This window comes from Acipenser ruthenus, chromosome 23, assembly GCF_902713425.1.
Source record: "Acipenser ruthenus chromosome 23, fAciRut3.2 maternal haplotype, whole genome shotgun sequence".
Lineage (NCBI taxonomy): Eukaryota > Metazoa > Chordata > Actinopteri > Acipenseriformes > Acipenseridae > Acipenser > Acipenser ruthenus.
Window position 1 is genome coordinate 20,094,505 of NC_081211.1, and position 16,630 is coordinate 20,111,134.

General features: G+C 36.1%; 1 protein-coding gene across 3 annotated transcripts in view; it reads right to left on the minus strand.

The window, feature by feature from the left end:
• LOC117973811 (glutamate receptor 1-like) overlaps positions 1 to 16,630 on the minus strand; it is an 81,920-nt gene that overhangs the window by 6,017 nt on the left and 59,273 nt on the right. Inside the window, exons 12-15 of one of the 3 annotated variants that reach the window (XM_058996780.1) lie at positions 8,216 to 8,414; positions 7,630 to 7,877; positions 4,592 to 4,706; positions 2,432 to 2,566 (exon numbers count right to left, since the gene is read on the minus strand). In XM_058996780.1, coding sequence (XP_058852763.1) covers positions 2,432 to 2,566; positions 4,592 to 4,706; positions 7,630 to 7,877; positions 8,216 to 8,414 — 697 coding nt within the window. Of the gene's footprint in view, positions 1 to 2,318; positions 2,567 to 4,591; positions 4,707 to 5,386; positions 5,502 to 7,629; positions 7,878 to 8,215; positions 8,415 to 16,630 lie in introns of all 3 variants that reach the window. The other 2 variants (XM_058996778.1, XM_058996781.1) reach the window with 2 other exon arrangements.

Here is a 16,630-nt window from a genome sequence, read left to right on the forward strand (position 1 = left end):
TTGCATTTATAATACATCTCATTTATAATACCGAAAGTTCACATTTTAAAAATACATTAATACTAGCGTAAGTAAATCACATGGACAAAATGCAATGAACCGCTGACGAACGAGATCGATATCATATCAAAATATCGTGCCTACCCCAATTAAAATGTCCAATACAAAAAAAATGCCTGAGTTAAAAAAGAAATAATCAAAAATATGGATTGTAGAGTAACAGGAAAGCATAATCAATCAGATTGCGTAGTCTTATCATCTGATCCGAAAACGCCGAACTCCTCGTCTTCGTCATCTGAACCTTCATCATTGATGATGAAAGCAATTGTCTGAATCATTCAATTCACAAAGCAACTACTTCTAGGCAGTTTTTTCTATAGTCTGATATTGCACTTTCCTGTTATTATGCTACAGTCCATATTTGGGATTTTTGCACTAAATATTTTAATGCTATGGTGCTTATTCGGATGCTACGTTAATGTATTTTTTCGTGTTGTGTTTTCACACTGGGCACTCCAATGTCTTACTAACAGAGATTATGTAAAGCCCTTTATTTTAGTGGACGAAAAACTTAACGTATTTATATATTTTTTAAATATTGCGACTTTTGTTCTAGCGTTTTTCACCTACAAATGTGGTTTTTCATGATGTGCTTTTGCACTGCACACTGTAGCTTTAAAGTTGAATGTTTGTTTTGTGAACATCTTTGAAATGACAAAGCAGTGGACAGGCTGCAGCAACTCTGAATTGTATTTCACCAGTCAATAAATATGTTAACTGCACTTCTTGATTTTTTATCGTGACTGTGTGCTGTGCTCTACCTTTGAATTTTAAACATGCCTAAACATAAACGTAATCTATCTACTATCTTTAATAATGCCTGTAATTCCTAATTACATTATTAGTCATATGGAAATGGTTACCTGCAATCTGATTCATCCTGGTTTTAGTCCTACATTTCTACTGTATGTTAAATTCTTGTCAAATGTGTATTTTTCTTTTTGAGTGATTCTAGAATTATTTTCTGTGTTATATTACCAATTTAAAGTCTTACAAAACATACCAGAGTCTAACTTTCACTATTATTATACAAAGCTGGTCAAACAACTCAAAACTTCTATAACACTGTTAAAGGGTACATCAGCACTACTTGAAAAACAAAACATAAACTATCCCACCTTGCTGTTCCAAATGTATTTGGTCATTGTATAATAATCCGTATGTGACCGGAAGTCATGTTTTTTGGCTCAGAAGAGATGCTCGAGAACAGTGATTTTGGACATAGCAGTGTGACATTATGCAGATATTTGGGCACATACGGATTATTATACAATGACCAAATACATTTGGAACAGCAAGGTGGGATAGTTTACATTTTATTTTTCCTGTAGTGCTAATGTACCCTTTAATAGGGCTTTGGACCACCACAGGCTCCTAGGTCAGTCCCACTCTAACATGGTGTATCTCTCAGGTGTTTAAATTGTACTAGAGCAATAAAGAACCATTCCTCAGTGATTCACTTCTCTGAAGGAATTAAGAGTCGTTTAACAGCAGTGTTCTGGATACAGAAGCACCTGCGAATTGAGATCCTGCTATCAGCTATCAATCTAAGTTTACAATTTAAATCCCATATTTAAAAAAAAAAAAATATATATATATATATATATATATATATATATATATATATATATATATATATATATATATATATATATATACACACACACACACACATATACAGTGTGTATATATATATATATATATATATATATATATATATATATATATATATATATACATACACACACACATACACATGAAATGGCCTTTTCTTCAATAGTAAATAGACTAGCCACAGATCCTAAACCATTTCTAAGTGATTTTCAGAATAAAAGCATAATACGAAGGTTGGACATTTCTCTAGTTTCCAGTATTAATTACTTCTTCAGCATCAAATAAGGCAATCATTGGATTACATGGTATTCCACAAGATAGTGTTCCTAAGAGGCAGACGGTGATAACTGTATACTTTTTATATGCCTTTGTAAAAGAAATACAAAAATAAGTGATAGAGCCTTTTATTAAATATATATTAATTACCTGTTATGTAATAACTATCACTATAGTATGGTTTGCAGATAAAGATGTATATTTATATGCATACATATGATTGTATGATTAAATGTACAGTAAATAATTTGAAAAACAGAATAAAGTGTTCACTATGACAAAGACAAGCCTATCAAAAAACATGTAGGGCATCGCATTGGCCATATCACGGCTTGAAGAACAAAGCACCACAGGACATTCATTCCTACCCCTATATCTTAACACTTTCCATTCCATATACGTTGTAACCTTCTTTATAGGTAGTATTAGTGCCTGTTTCCTGTAAGGTAGAGGAGTTAAAAGCCTGTGCATTCTTTGCCACCTTCATTCGCGCCGACTCGCTTCGTGACTTGTAACAGAATTCAACCAAGGCGACCAGCATGGCTAGTCCCAGCCCACCAATAAGGATGTAGAAGACTCCAGCCACGTTACTAAGGCTCAGGGCACTGGTCTTGTCCTAATAGAAAACGAAAAGTGCAACAGAGACAACAATTAAGATTATTGTTCTAACAAAAGTATTTCAAAGTACCAATCCTATACTGTATGTCTAAATACTTCTCTTAACTTTAAGCAACAGTTAATTAATTGACAATGTTATACTGGTATTGGTAAATGTTAACTTTAACTTAAAATTGACAATGATTCCAGTAATTTTAGATCCATTTTCAACAATTTCTATTTGGTATTTCTCCAATAATTACATATTAATGCACAAAACCTTGTTTGAACTACCTATCTGATTTATCAACAGCATTTCAATTCCTATTAATCTAAAACTCCTATTACTTAAAGCAAACAATGAAGCTGTATTAAAAGGCGTGACAAATGAACACTGGTTGTGACCTGAAGCTGTCATGCAACTTACTCACAGTGCATTTTAAACAGGCTGTATTAAAGCAAGCAGAAAACACTTCTATATGTGCCAGTAATTCACTTTTTCGCCTGCACGAGGCATGGTTTGTTTTCTGAGTTACAGAATGTTGGACAGTGATTTCTAAAGCCAGTCCTTTTTAAAAGGTTGTCACCCAAACACTCTTGTGCTTTTTACACATAAGACCATGTCACATGTAACGATGAAATTTGCAGGCTCATGCACTTCATAGAACCTATCCTAACATACCATACAGGGTGATTATAAAGTCTCTGGTCACTGTTGAAGTGTTCCCCTACAATGTGTGGATTGTATTTTATGAGCTTCTGTTATAAACTTCCTATTCAAACAGCGGTTAGAAACGTAAAAGAAACTTAAATGACAAACGTTTCGACTAGCCTACTATTTCTTCAGCTATAGATGGATAAAAAAGACTTCTCCTTCAAACGTTTGTCTTTTAATGTATTAAGTTTATTTTAGTATTTCTAAATTCAGCACTGCTGAGTGTTTAATAGTTATGGATGATGCAAATAGATATTACTGCCAGGAATTCTGCATTCAATGAGTTTTATGCCACCGATGATGAGGAATGACAAATTCCCAAGATGTGCCGCTTCGAGCAAGGTACAAAGCTGTTTCTCATTAGAGGCAAAACATGATTTCTTCAGTGTTCTTAAAATGTTTTATAGCATTAGGTTAGCACTTTAGATTGCAGGACACACATAACCACATAATAAAATGGTAATAACTGGGTAATCACCATTAACCCCTGCTCTTACATGGTAACTGCTGGTGGATTACGTGTGTAATTACGTGGGAATGGCCTGTCCACATGTTTATGTTATTAGTAGTTACTATGCACATGGAGGAACCTTTGGTAATTACCAGGTAGTTAATATAATTACATTGCTAATCGTTCCATTCATCTAATCTAACGTGCTACCATATTATGCACTTATGAAAGACTATTTTCTTTTTTCTCTGCTGTATTACACTGCATTGCCTACTGAGACAGTATTTTTTAAACAGCACTATGAGCAGGTAATTGGGCAACGAGCATAACACCACAGTACAGTGTTGGTATGATTTAAACTGAAACAGTAAACCACGGCCATAGATCCAGCAACTTGGTTTGAATGGGATAACTTAACCATCACATAAAAGTAACCATAGTAAAAACAATTTTTACATAGTGGATTTTACAATATATTGTTTGGTAGCACTAGCCAAAACATGTGTCTGCTTGTCTTAGTTTCTTATAGTTTTGCTTTTTATAGACTGAGTGTTATGAAGTACAGAAATGAATATTAAGAAGTTACAATAGCACAGGCAGTGAATACACCACAGCACTTGAAGTATATGAGTAGTCTCATTGCATGAATGTTTTGCCCCCTATCATCCCACCCCACCACAGTGGTGTGCCAAGTGACCTAGCGACTGTATAATCAGCCTGTATATAATTTCATGTCAGTGATACGTTCATTCAAAGCACATGCAAACCAAAGGCCTTAAAAAAGGAAAATCATTTCAAAAAATGAAAATAAAAGAATGATTTTTGCAGCTTCTAAATGGTGTCTTTTTGACTTTATCTTTGATGACCTGGGGACTAACCTTACTTGCAGAGTCCTTGTTTCCACACTCCCCTTTATCGTACCACCATTTGATTTTCAGCTTGTCTAAGATGCCTTGTTCATTGAGTTTCAATACAGCTAGATTTACAGGAGTTCTTCACGAGGGAAATAACATAAATAACATTATCAATGTTATATTATGTTATTCAATACACATCATACATACACCTATTATTTATATTGACAGCTTCTACTGCATTTGCAAAGTGAGATGTGTTAATACTCCATCTGGCGTCTGCCTCACTCCCCGGCACAGCAAGATGTGTATTACAATATCACTCTGAGTAACCAGCAACAGCAAACACTTGGTTGCCCCAGTATGTAGTTATACATAATGACATATTGAAATTATTATAAACTTACACATGAATGCAGTACGTTTTAGAAAATACATTACTGAAACAGTAACTCCTGTATATGGTATCACTCAATTTTGCTTCTGTTACTTTGACATATATCTATAACCTTGAACGTATATCTTGAACACTAACCTTAACAAACACAGATATTATCAATGTTTTATAGCTTTGTTTAGTTCTTTAGCGAACTGCAGTGTTTTTTAAAAAAACAGTTTTAACACCATCTATCAGTTCTTATTAATAATTATATAGTAGTTTAAAGACACAGTTTGGCCTTTGTTGTGGTGTTTTTTTAACATCCTGGTTCCAGTGCTGTCACACTTTATCCAGTGTTCCATCCAAGTGGTTGTCTGTATGTGTTGCTGGTTACCCTCCAGTTTGTTGTTACCCGCTAGCATGTTCCTACTGGGGCTGACCTTGGAATCACCTCCCCCGCTGCCGCACTCTCCTTTGTCGTACCACCATTTGTTTTTCAATTTGTCCAAGAGCCCCTGCTCGTTCAGTTTTAACACTGCCAGGTTAACTGGGTCTCTTGAAATGATAAAATAATACTCGTCAGTACCGAGACGAGAACACACTGTGAAATTCAGTGTCAGGCATTCAATTAACAGAACATTCAAACACTTAGGGGGAGGGGGGAATAATCTAAAGCATTTTAAAGGAGTTTTGAGCAGATTTTGATTGATACGTTTGTAAAAATGTAAATGTAAAATGGTAATAAAGTGAATCTTCTTAATCAGTTTCTGTGGTGCTTTCCAATCAACTAAAGGGTAGATTCAAATCAGAAAATACTGTGCCATATCATGACCTGCCTCTTTTCCCTGTTTTATTGCTCTGTTCAATCAAACTTCCAGTTTCCAGAGGAATGCCCAGAACATAGCATTCGATTCTAGAATCATTTAAAACACACATAAAACACACCTCTATAATACTAACATTTTCTTTTACCGTTTCTTACAGAAAACTTAATAGATTTTACTAAAGCTATGTCTTTTTTTTATTTATTTTTTTTGTAACGACTTTATGCTCGTAATTATTTCAGAGCAATGCATTGTCATGAAGTACAGATTGACATCTTACATGGTCACTCAGTCAGCTGGCATTCACAGTGAGCTGTGTTACAGTCCATGCTCCAATATTACCCCAACAAAAAAACTCCCAAAAATAACTAAAGAGTCTTGCCTACATTACACTGTCGAAGAACACTGTTCATATTGCACACATGTTCTGTATGCGGCCCCTCTCTAAACAATTGATTGAACAGGGAAATAACACAGGTTTCCAACAGGTCAACTCAGGTACAGTATGTGGCATTTTCTACTCAGTGTTTTGTGGTGGTGGATATGTCAAATGTGGGGTGTATCCTTTTGCCTTTCACTACTGCTTCCAGCAGAAACTGTTAAGGGTCCATGCAGAACTTTTCTCCTCTTCTCTTCCAGGCTAAAAGCTGGTGGAGAGGAAGTGATTCTCTAGAAGAGGACACTAGAGTGATGAAGCAGAAATGACTTCTCTTCGAGAGGCAATGAATACAGTTGTATTGTGTGTCTGCAGGGTATTTACTTGGTAAAACAGTGCGATGCATCAGCTTTATGAATACACAGTATTCTTTAGGTGACTTACCTCAGGTACACAGGTTTTCTCGTAGTTTGAAAAAAAAACAAAAAAAACATCCTCTACATTTTCATAATATTTCTCACCTGTTTAATCTCCTATAATGTGTGTTCCCTGTCATTCACTGTTGCTGTTTCTGCTCAGATCACTATTTCACCAACTACTCCAGCAAACATGTCCTTTTTACTAAAACATGTCCCTTTTACTTTTTCTAAAAACACTTCTAAATGGTGGATTGTGCAGCTACAGTTTATTTTTTAATATATATTTTCCATTTACCAAGTTTGTAAAGGGGGCAAAAACAGTTGCACACTGGTCATGTCTACAAGCACCTTTCGTTAGGAGTCTTTTCAAAAGCTCCTGTGTTTAAAAGGTTTATTTTTTTAGCATGGTAAATAAGCAGAAACAGCAAACAACAACATATAAATATACAAAATATTCACATTTATATACACAGACAAAAAGGGTTGCACACAAACTGGTCTACTGTTTGTGTATCTTATATGAACAAACAGTGACTCATAAGGCACAGCTACAATAAGTGACATTTTGTTAACATTTTCAGATTCCGGTACTTGGTATTCATGGACATGGCTGTATTTTTGCACTTATGCTAATTACTTGAAATACATTCAAAATCCCTGTCCAGTTGCTTCTAACACTGTGTTCATTGCTAGGCAAGCAAAACACAGAAATTCCCTTTATATAATGCAATTGCTATATATGTGTCTGGGTACCTTTACTTTTGATCCCCTGGGAAAGATAATGGTACTTTAGTTCATATCCAAATACACAGGATTACTGCAAAGTGTAATTCAAGGCTAATTCAAATGTTTATGAGAGTTTATGTACCAAAGCAACAGAGAACCAATATATTATCTAAACTATGTCGCTCACTGTAATAATGGCAGCCATTGTGTCCAACTGGCTGGTGGGATGGAGATCAATTCTAATTGATTAATATAATGAAACATTGGCAAAGCTGTTCAAACCAGTGCTGGCACACCACGAAAACATCAACAGAGTTAGTCAGTATGTAGGCATGTACCTTAATGGAGATCCTTTGGGTGTCGCTATTCCATATCCTTTCGAATCCAGATTGCCTCCCACCTTCATGGTGTCACAGGGTTTCCTCTGTTCGATGTATTCGTTCATAGTGGACTCCAGCAAATACGCATACTTTCCTTTGGATTTTCTTACCCGGATCACTCCTTCATCCGTTGTCTTCACAAAGACTGACGGCTCTGCAGACTTCATGTATGACCACATCTTTTCAAACACTGCTATTTTGGACCTCTGAAGAAATAATGGAAGTAGTGTAAATAAGCTGCTAAGTTACCAGGTTCTTGTTGTGAATAGCTGCCACAAATGACATACTGACATTTCTTTCTCTGTCAGCCATTTAAGATACTTACTTCGATAACTCAAGATCACATGTACTTGCAACGAGGGCTTCTAATATAAACACAAACCATCTGGAAATTGACATTCAAGAAAAACCTTGTCTAATTCCATGGCTGACATGGGATAAACCCAGTGTGCAACTTTGATATACAAGTCGTCAATGTAAATGACTGATATACTTTTCTGACCAAGAGTAATTGTTTAGTTATTTGTGTAAGTATCCATCTCACCCTAAAGAATTCCTTTGTGGATCCGCCATCTAGAGTTCCGTATGCAATATCGGTCTGTTTGGCAAGGTCCTCGGCACTCTCAATTGGAGAGACCATCCTCTCCACCGTCAGGAAGGCAGCCAAGTTGGCCGTGTAGGATGAGATTATGATCAAGGTAAAGAACCACCACACGCCTCCGACAATGCGACCAGAGAGGGATCTAAAACACAATGTCACACAGGAGTTGCACAGCTATTAGACAATACCCCCCCTATTAGAAGCAATCAGATGGTCCGACACCAGGTGTAAACACAGGAAGAGAGTCGTGGGGTCATGTTTTGCTATATTTACTGTGGGATGACTGAAAGAATCATAGCTAATTAAATAACTGTATATCTTTACCTGTCATGCACTTCTATTTGCTATGTATGTCTCACATGTGCCGTTTTGAATGAGCAAAGTGTATTTTCATTAAATGATACCATATTCAGTTTGCATGCATTGCTTCCAGCTAGTCTAATATACATTTTGCCTTTTCATTCATTTTATCAAAGCTAGATAGTTACTGAAAGAAGCAAATGTTATATCAAATCATGGATTCTCATGGCATCTGGTACCACACAAGCTTAAAGAAAGCTCTTTATTTTAAAGCTTTATTTTCATGCCGTTTCCACTTGTTCTTTTCAGGTCACAGCAATGTCTTTGAGGTCACATTCTGAGGGAGGACTCCAATCCTGTGACACCTTCTTTCTGTCATTAACCAAACAGCAGTGATAAAAATGACCAAAGAAGAGAGACTGGAAACTTCTCTAACCTTATATACTATCAATATGCTAAACTAAAAACGCATGTTTACCTCAACATATTTCTTTCAAAACTCCACTCATGAAACCTGCATCGCAAATTGAAGAGCACAACTGAAAAGATTGATGGAATTATTACAATAGCTAGAATCTCTTCAGAGTATTTTTTAGCTGACATATTACAATGCTCTAGTTTCAGTCTTACATTTCCACTTATAAAGGACAGATAAATGTGTAATTAGATTTCTGCTTAGGCTGTAAAAACAGAAACATCTTTGTTTGTCTCTGTTGTAACAGGTAACCTTTAACCCTTTGCAGTCCATTTATTAAGTGCGTGTCAGGTCCAATTTATTTTCACACGCGCAGTTAATTTTAGATGCGCTGTTTAAAAGTATTTTTTTCCACAGTCAAACGGGTTTAAAAGGCCCTGCATATCAACAAAGCACTCACTAGGCATCTCCAGCCCCGCCCCACCCTTTCGTTCGCTATAACTTTCACCTATGCTAAGAAAGAAGAAGAAGAAGAAGAAGAAGAAGAAGAAGAAGAAGAAGAAGAAGAAGAAGAAGAAGAAGAAGAAGAAGAAGAAGAAGAAGAAGAAGAAGAAGAAGAAGAAGAAGAAGAAGAAGAAGAAGAAGAAGAAGAAGAAGAAGAAGAAGAAGAAGAAGAAGAAGAAGAAGAAGAAGAAGAAGAAGAAGAAGAAGAAGAAGAAGAAGAAGAAGAAGAAGAAGAAGAAGAAGAAGAAGAAGAAGAAGAAGAAGAAGAAGAAGAAGAAGAAGAAGAAGAAGAAGAAGAAGAAGAAGAAGAAGAAGAAGAAGAAGAAGAAGTCGTACATACCGATCAACCATCTCCTGATCACTCGTTTTATCACCAGACTCCTCAATAATGCGATCCAAGTCATTATTTTATTACTATAACATCTCAAAAAAGCTCTGCAAATGTCCGTAATATTCTCTGTGCGCTGATTCAGTAACAGCCAGCTTGTTTCCTTATGACCGCCCATATGGGATGCCAGGGGCAAGTATGACTATTCATGAGATACGCCTTTTTTTATTTTTTTTATTTTTTTATCGGCTTGTCTCGGCTCCTGTCGCTCCCACTCGGCCATTGAATGGTTTTCTCTGCTTTTTCCGACTAGAAACCCGTTTTTTGCGTTTTTTTTGATGATGTCGGACAATGGACCAGATAGGAATAATTGCAATGTCGGACCAGGTCCGACAATGGACCGCAAGGGGTTAAATATGTATGTATCCTCTCAGCCCTACATCTGAACCCTGCATAACAAACTAAAAAGAGTCCTGGTTTATTTGGTCTATTGCCTTTAATGCAGCATTAGGTAAAAGCATAGACGTGTTGAAGACATGTGATGGAATAAAAGCAAAGTTGGGGGGGGGGGGGGGTGCAATCATTGTGTACAGCTTTAACAAACCTGGCCTTTGGTTATTACTTTAAAATCAAAAAGACACTCATCCCCAGGTTCCCCTCATTCATACATGGAAATGCGAGACTGAGATAATAATGAATAAATACTTTATTGCTATTAAACTTTTATTCTAAAACCTAAATAATGTTGCTCCACATGTATTATAAATTCTGTATTGTGCATTGGGTATTGTCTTTGCTTCTTGACCTTTTAATAGAAATGTAAAACAGATACCAGTTGACGTAGACATGTTTTTGTTAAATCAACAAAAGCGACACACACACAAAAGTGATGAACTATAAATCAATGCCTCTGGAAATCACTGAAACCCAAAATCAATTACTGAGCTGCTTTTTTATATTGTTTGCGAAAGAGCATTTCTCAGCCTTTTCTTAATTTAGCTGAAGGATTTTTAAAATAATGTATTCAGAGAAAGAATACCCTGAACATATTGGAGTACTGTGACTTTGATTATTAAGTACGATATGTTTTTTATCATAAAAAATCTACAGAAGATCAATCAATTCTCCTACGGAGGCTCACAAACTTGTATACAATTTAAGAATGCAATTTAGGTAAGGGCAGGATTTCTTTCATTTTTTTTTTAGTTTCTCTCACTGCAGAAATTGCCACAGCCACTTTGGATAACTGAAGGTCGGTGGGTGTCCGGCGCTCCCACGACCAAGCCAATTGTCTCTTTATACCAAGGAGGTCTTCAGCGGATGTCGCCAAGCTATCGGCCCCTGGAAGACAAAGGCCAGCTCTGCAGGTGTCCGCTTGAGCTCATTGGGCACCTGGCCAGTAGGGTCTGCTGTAGCGTGGTACGGAGAAACAGGCCCTGGAAATGCTATTCCGCGGGACAGTGAATGTAGTGCTCCCTGTGGAAGATTTCTAATTAAATAAAGTCATATTTCCACACTAAATATGTTTGATCTTGTTTCACAAGGAAAGAGGGAGGGGATGATTAAGATACAGACTGAACGTGATTACTGTTCAAGCAGCGTAATTTGTACATGACTTTTTGCAACTACATTCTATTCAATCTCGGTTCTAGCACATGTCCCCTGAATCTATCCTTTAAAGTCATTTAGGCTAAAGACTGCATTATTGGTGTTCTATTCCGTACTATATTAAAACACATGTATATAAGATACAATACAAATCAATAGGCTGAACTAAAGAAATGCATTAAAAAAGTATTTTCAAACAATTAGATGGAGAATACTTTTTAGAAGCTTTGTTAGCACACTAGCTAAATACGGAACATTAGCTTAGTAGTAAACACATTTTAACTACTGAATATAATCTTTTTTTTTATTTATTTCTTAGCAGACGCCCTTATCCAGGGCAACTTACAATTGTTACAAGACATCACATTATTTTTCCATACAATTACCCATTTATACAGTTGGGTTTTTACTGGAGCAATCTAGGTAAAGTACCCTGCTTAAGGGTACAGCAGCAGTGTCCCCCACCTAGGACTGAACCCACGACCCTTCGGTCAAGAGTCCGGAGCCCTAACCACTACTCCACACTGCTCCCCTTACACAAACATCTGAGCCTGCGCTTAAATCCCAAACTCAATTCAATCAGGTGAGGTGGGTACAAACAAATGAAACGCAAACCACATCCAGCTTTGTCCACAAGGTGCTTAAACTGAAGATAAGCAAGTAATTCGAAGGCATATTATTTTAAAGGTTAATATAGAAAATAGCACAACGTTGCACTGTCGACTCCGGGTGAAAGACTTGCTATTAACACCTGAAGCCAAGATTAACAGTCTCATAAACTGTTGAGGAATTCAATGTTAATATTATGTAGTACTCTGAAATAACCAGTTCTGAAAGGGATACTGAAGCCTAAAGACTGTCAGACAATTACTCTTGGAATCTTGGAGAAACTCTCATTTTCATAAGCAACTAAAACTAGTGCTGCATTTAAAAATCATTTAACACACTCACAGGCCTTACAAAATGGTAGATGGCATCTAAAACTTTGCCATCAGCCAGTTTTCCATATTTAGAGGGTTCATACTGAATTTGAAAGCCATTTTACAATAAATCATTTTGGATTAGTCATGGTGGAAATCATAATGACTTTGCTGACTGTTTATTCAGACCTGGTCTTCACTAAACATTCAAAAAGTCATCCCTCATTTTAAACCATTTTTGTGAGCAAATACTGTGTATATAAAATAGGAAGACATAATGAGATCACAATTAAACCTGACAGCTGAGAAATATACACGGCATGACAACTTAACCACTGTACAGTTTTATAGAGCGATGCATTGAGATCACGGTGGACTGTACATTTGATGTTGCTAAAGTGGAACAGGGAATGGAATGGCTGTGTTTTTACAGCAAATGGGATAGCGTGCCAAGCAATGAAAGAGTCTGCATTTCACAATTTATAAGAATGAGAACAACTCAAAAGGCCTGTTTTACAAAAATAGGCAGGGGTTGAAATATCATTTATTTTCCACAGAGTTTCTCACTAAAAAAAGTATCTGTTGAACGGTAGCATTTCACAAGGAATACAATACGAGTAACCATGGCTGAAAAAGGCACTGCTCTGTGTTTGCAAAAGGCATTTGTCATGCTTTGGTTGCTAAATGTGTATACTGTTAGTGTCTGCATGCTTTGTGGGTTCCATTCAACATCACTATTCAGATATAAATTTGAGCAAATTATCTTATTGTGCAATAAGCATTGTTATTTTATTTAATTTAATTATTTTTATAATGTGTGCATTTATCTGTTATTTAATCTGTATTTTTTAAATTCCAGTCCTCATGTGGACCTGCATACCACTTATTTGAACGCCAGGAAGTTGGCATGTTTTTACAAAAGTTATTATACCAAACAAATACATTACCACCGTTTTCCATTATATATTATAGCAGAATCACTGTCTAAATTTCGGAATACAGCACCAAGTTAAAACAATCTTTCTAAAATATATGTACAGTACCGGTATCTATGCTGCATTTATGTCTGTACAGTATTAAAAAAAAAGTTAAGAAATATCTTCAAATATTAATTTTTTTCCCAAGGCACTAAACACAAACTTAAAAAAAAATGTGTGAATTTATATTAACATATTTTAAATTTGCATATACAATGACTGTACAAGCGTGAACAATTAATTGATGCATTACTAATGGTTTAACAATTCCACAAAGTAAAGAACAAGAACATAACAATGGAGCACATGTTCATACCAGAGGTACAGTAATTGAAATCAGTTCAGTGCTTAAGGGGAACAGTCTTCACCTTTTACGATAATCTTCACATAATTGATGACCATATCAAGAGGATTTTTTTTTGTCTGCACCGTCCCTGATGTAGTGTAATGGTGATGAGTGATGTACTGCCGTAACAGATTCTGAGATGGGGTTACAAGCTCTGTAACCACGCATGCAGCTGAACCTGGCTCTTTTACATAGTGGTAAACACGATCACTTGCAGCGTGCAGGGTTGCTCGGTTTGCGCTCAGCCTCTGCCCTGTTGCAGAAGCACAACTCTAAATATGAAACACCATAGTAGAAAGGAGCACACCTGTTAATCCCAACACTGCTATTCCAAATACAGCCTAATTTCCCCCCAGAGCGTTCTGTGATACTTTTAAAAGCAGGATTTAGCACCATCTGTCCAGCCGTTTAGGAAACCAATACGTTGCTATTAAACATAGCATGCCCTAGGTCAGGTTGTTTTGATATTAAATGAAAGATGCTGACGGGATGAACTAGGTCTGCAGATCCTGGCAATGGATCGTCTTTTACTGATGAATAAAAATATCTGGAGGTTTGGCTAGACATTACCTTATCTTTCTCAAACACATTGAAAAATATCCTCTAAACTAGCGGATTAGGATTTTTACTTAGAAATTGTAGCTTAGCTTGAGGTTATTCGACAGAGGGTTGCTTAAGGTTGGTCAGACAGCTAGCTTTCAACTTATTCTGTGTGCAGATCACTGTATACAATTACAAAAAATACCAGCCTGAAAAAATCACTGAAGCGGCTATACTTGAGCCAAAATATACTTGAGTCAAAAATAACATTGCAAACAACCTTGCAACCCGCCTGTATATCTGAAGACTGATACGTGTAATATCCTCAAAGTAAATCACTCTTGTAGCCATCTCAATGAGTTACACCCCTGTAAAATACATAGACTGAAAATGAATTTAAATGAAGAAGACTACCAGTCAATTAGTATTAACAGCAACAAAGAAGCCACCGCAAGATGTGGACATGAACTCCAAACTTCAATGTGAGCCCAACCAGAACTTAAAAGAGCTACATTCATAAAACATTAGTGTAATGGCAAGAGCTCTCCAGCTGATGCTTCATGATTACATGCTGACAATACTACTCTAAGAGACTTACTTAACTAAAATATACTAAGCATACGTTTGAATGTATTATCCAACACACATTATGTGACCATTTTCACTGATAAGAGAATCATTTTGGTTTAGGGGAGAGCGGCAATGTTGAGATATGCGCTGAAGCATTGATGAAGTTTCAAGGATTGACCAATTAAAACAGAACTATTTAAAACTAAATAACTTTTTAAATTCTGATTCAGCATCCAAATCCTAGTGTTTACAATATCAGAAACCTAGCAGAAAAGCATTTTTCAAACGAAACGATGAAACTGTAGAAAAGTGTCATGCTTCTTACAAAAGGTCAATATTTACATGCAACTCATGGAACATCAAGCAATTATGGTAATAGACAGCAAACTAGGCCCCAAGCAAACAAGGGTGCACATTACAGTTCAGAATGATGGCAAAGAAACTTATCACTATTATAAACTAAGAACTTTAATACCAAAGGCCAAAACAAAATTGTATGCACATTCAGTAGTAAGGACCCTTAATTGGCCTTAATTAAAGTTTGATATTCTTAAATGACAAGTTCATTCTTAACACTCTAAATATGTATAATAAATCAATAGCAGAGACCCTACTCGCTGAGCTGTCTTTGTCTTCTCCTTCTCTTGATCCATGTTTTGTTCATCCTGGCAGGACAATTAGAGATGCAACCAAACAGTGCCCTCTAATTCCCAGTGCTAACTTGTCATTAACTGTGCCTTATGATGATGCAAGATGGTTATGTAAATTATGTATAGCCTAAGCCTTTTGCATAATAAGGCATTACATTAAAAATTCTAGTTATTAATCAGGGAAGCTGACCATTATTAATGTGACCTTTTTTTGTTAATTAAATGTCACATCACAAAAAATCCTACAATAATTAATCTCATTAATCTCCCTTAATAAAATTATTCCAGTGTTTAAATTACCACCCCCCCTTCATTTCTAGAACAAAAGAAATGCATTTACTATTGTAAATGCACAGACAATTACTTATAAAGATATAAAAAAAAACATAATTTGTATTATTATTATTATTAGTAGTAGTAGCAGCAGCATGATGAATTTGCCTTTTTACAATGTGTGTCCCACAATCATTCTCAATTTTACCCTAGTGTACTGAAGAAACTGTGAAAACATTATTAGTGTGTGTGTATATATATATATATATATATATATATATATAATCACTAATGTTTTCACGGTTTCTTGAATACACTCAGCTAGTAGAAAGAAAGCCAGTTGACTGTCCAGTTTGTTCACATTCTCACCACTAGTATTATCTGAACAGATAGCAAACCCCTCTGCACACACACACGCTTAAAAACCACAACTTCACATCAATGAAATGCAAAAATACCTTTTTTTTCAACAGTTTGTGTAACTCGAAATGTATGATACCATTTGACGTGTCTAAAACTTATCTACTGGAAATAGAACCTTTGAGACTAATGAAGTGCTTAATTTTCCAAAGGTGCCCTCCTAATTATAATATTATAAATACATATAATCGTGGCACTCTCTGGAGCTGCGGTATACAAGGCTAAACTACAGGTTTGAAACCATGTAGACAAACACTGTGTACGGTTGACCTATTTTAAATGAGAAGACACAGATACAGACAAAAATGGCAAGTGATAGTTTTTGCCAAGGGCTGAGAAAATTCTAGCACAAATTCACCCAAAGAAAATGCTTCTACATTGAAAGGCTTTGGCACGTTTTAGTAAAGCCACAAGCAAAAATGTGCTGGCAGCCAAATTCGCACACTGTAAATCTAGCCCTGCGACAAAACAGTGCTAAGGCAGACGGCATGCAAAGCTTCAGAACTA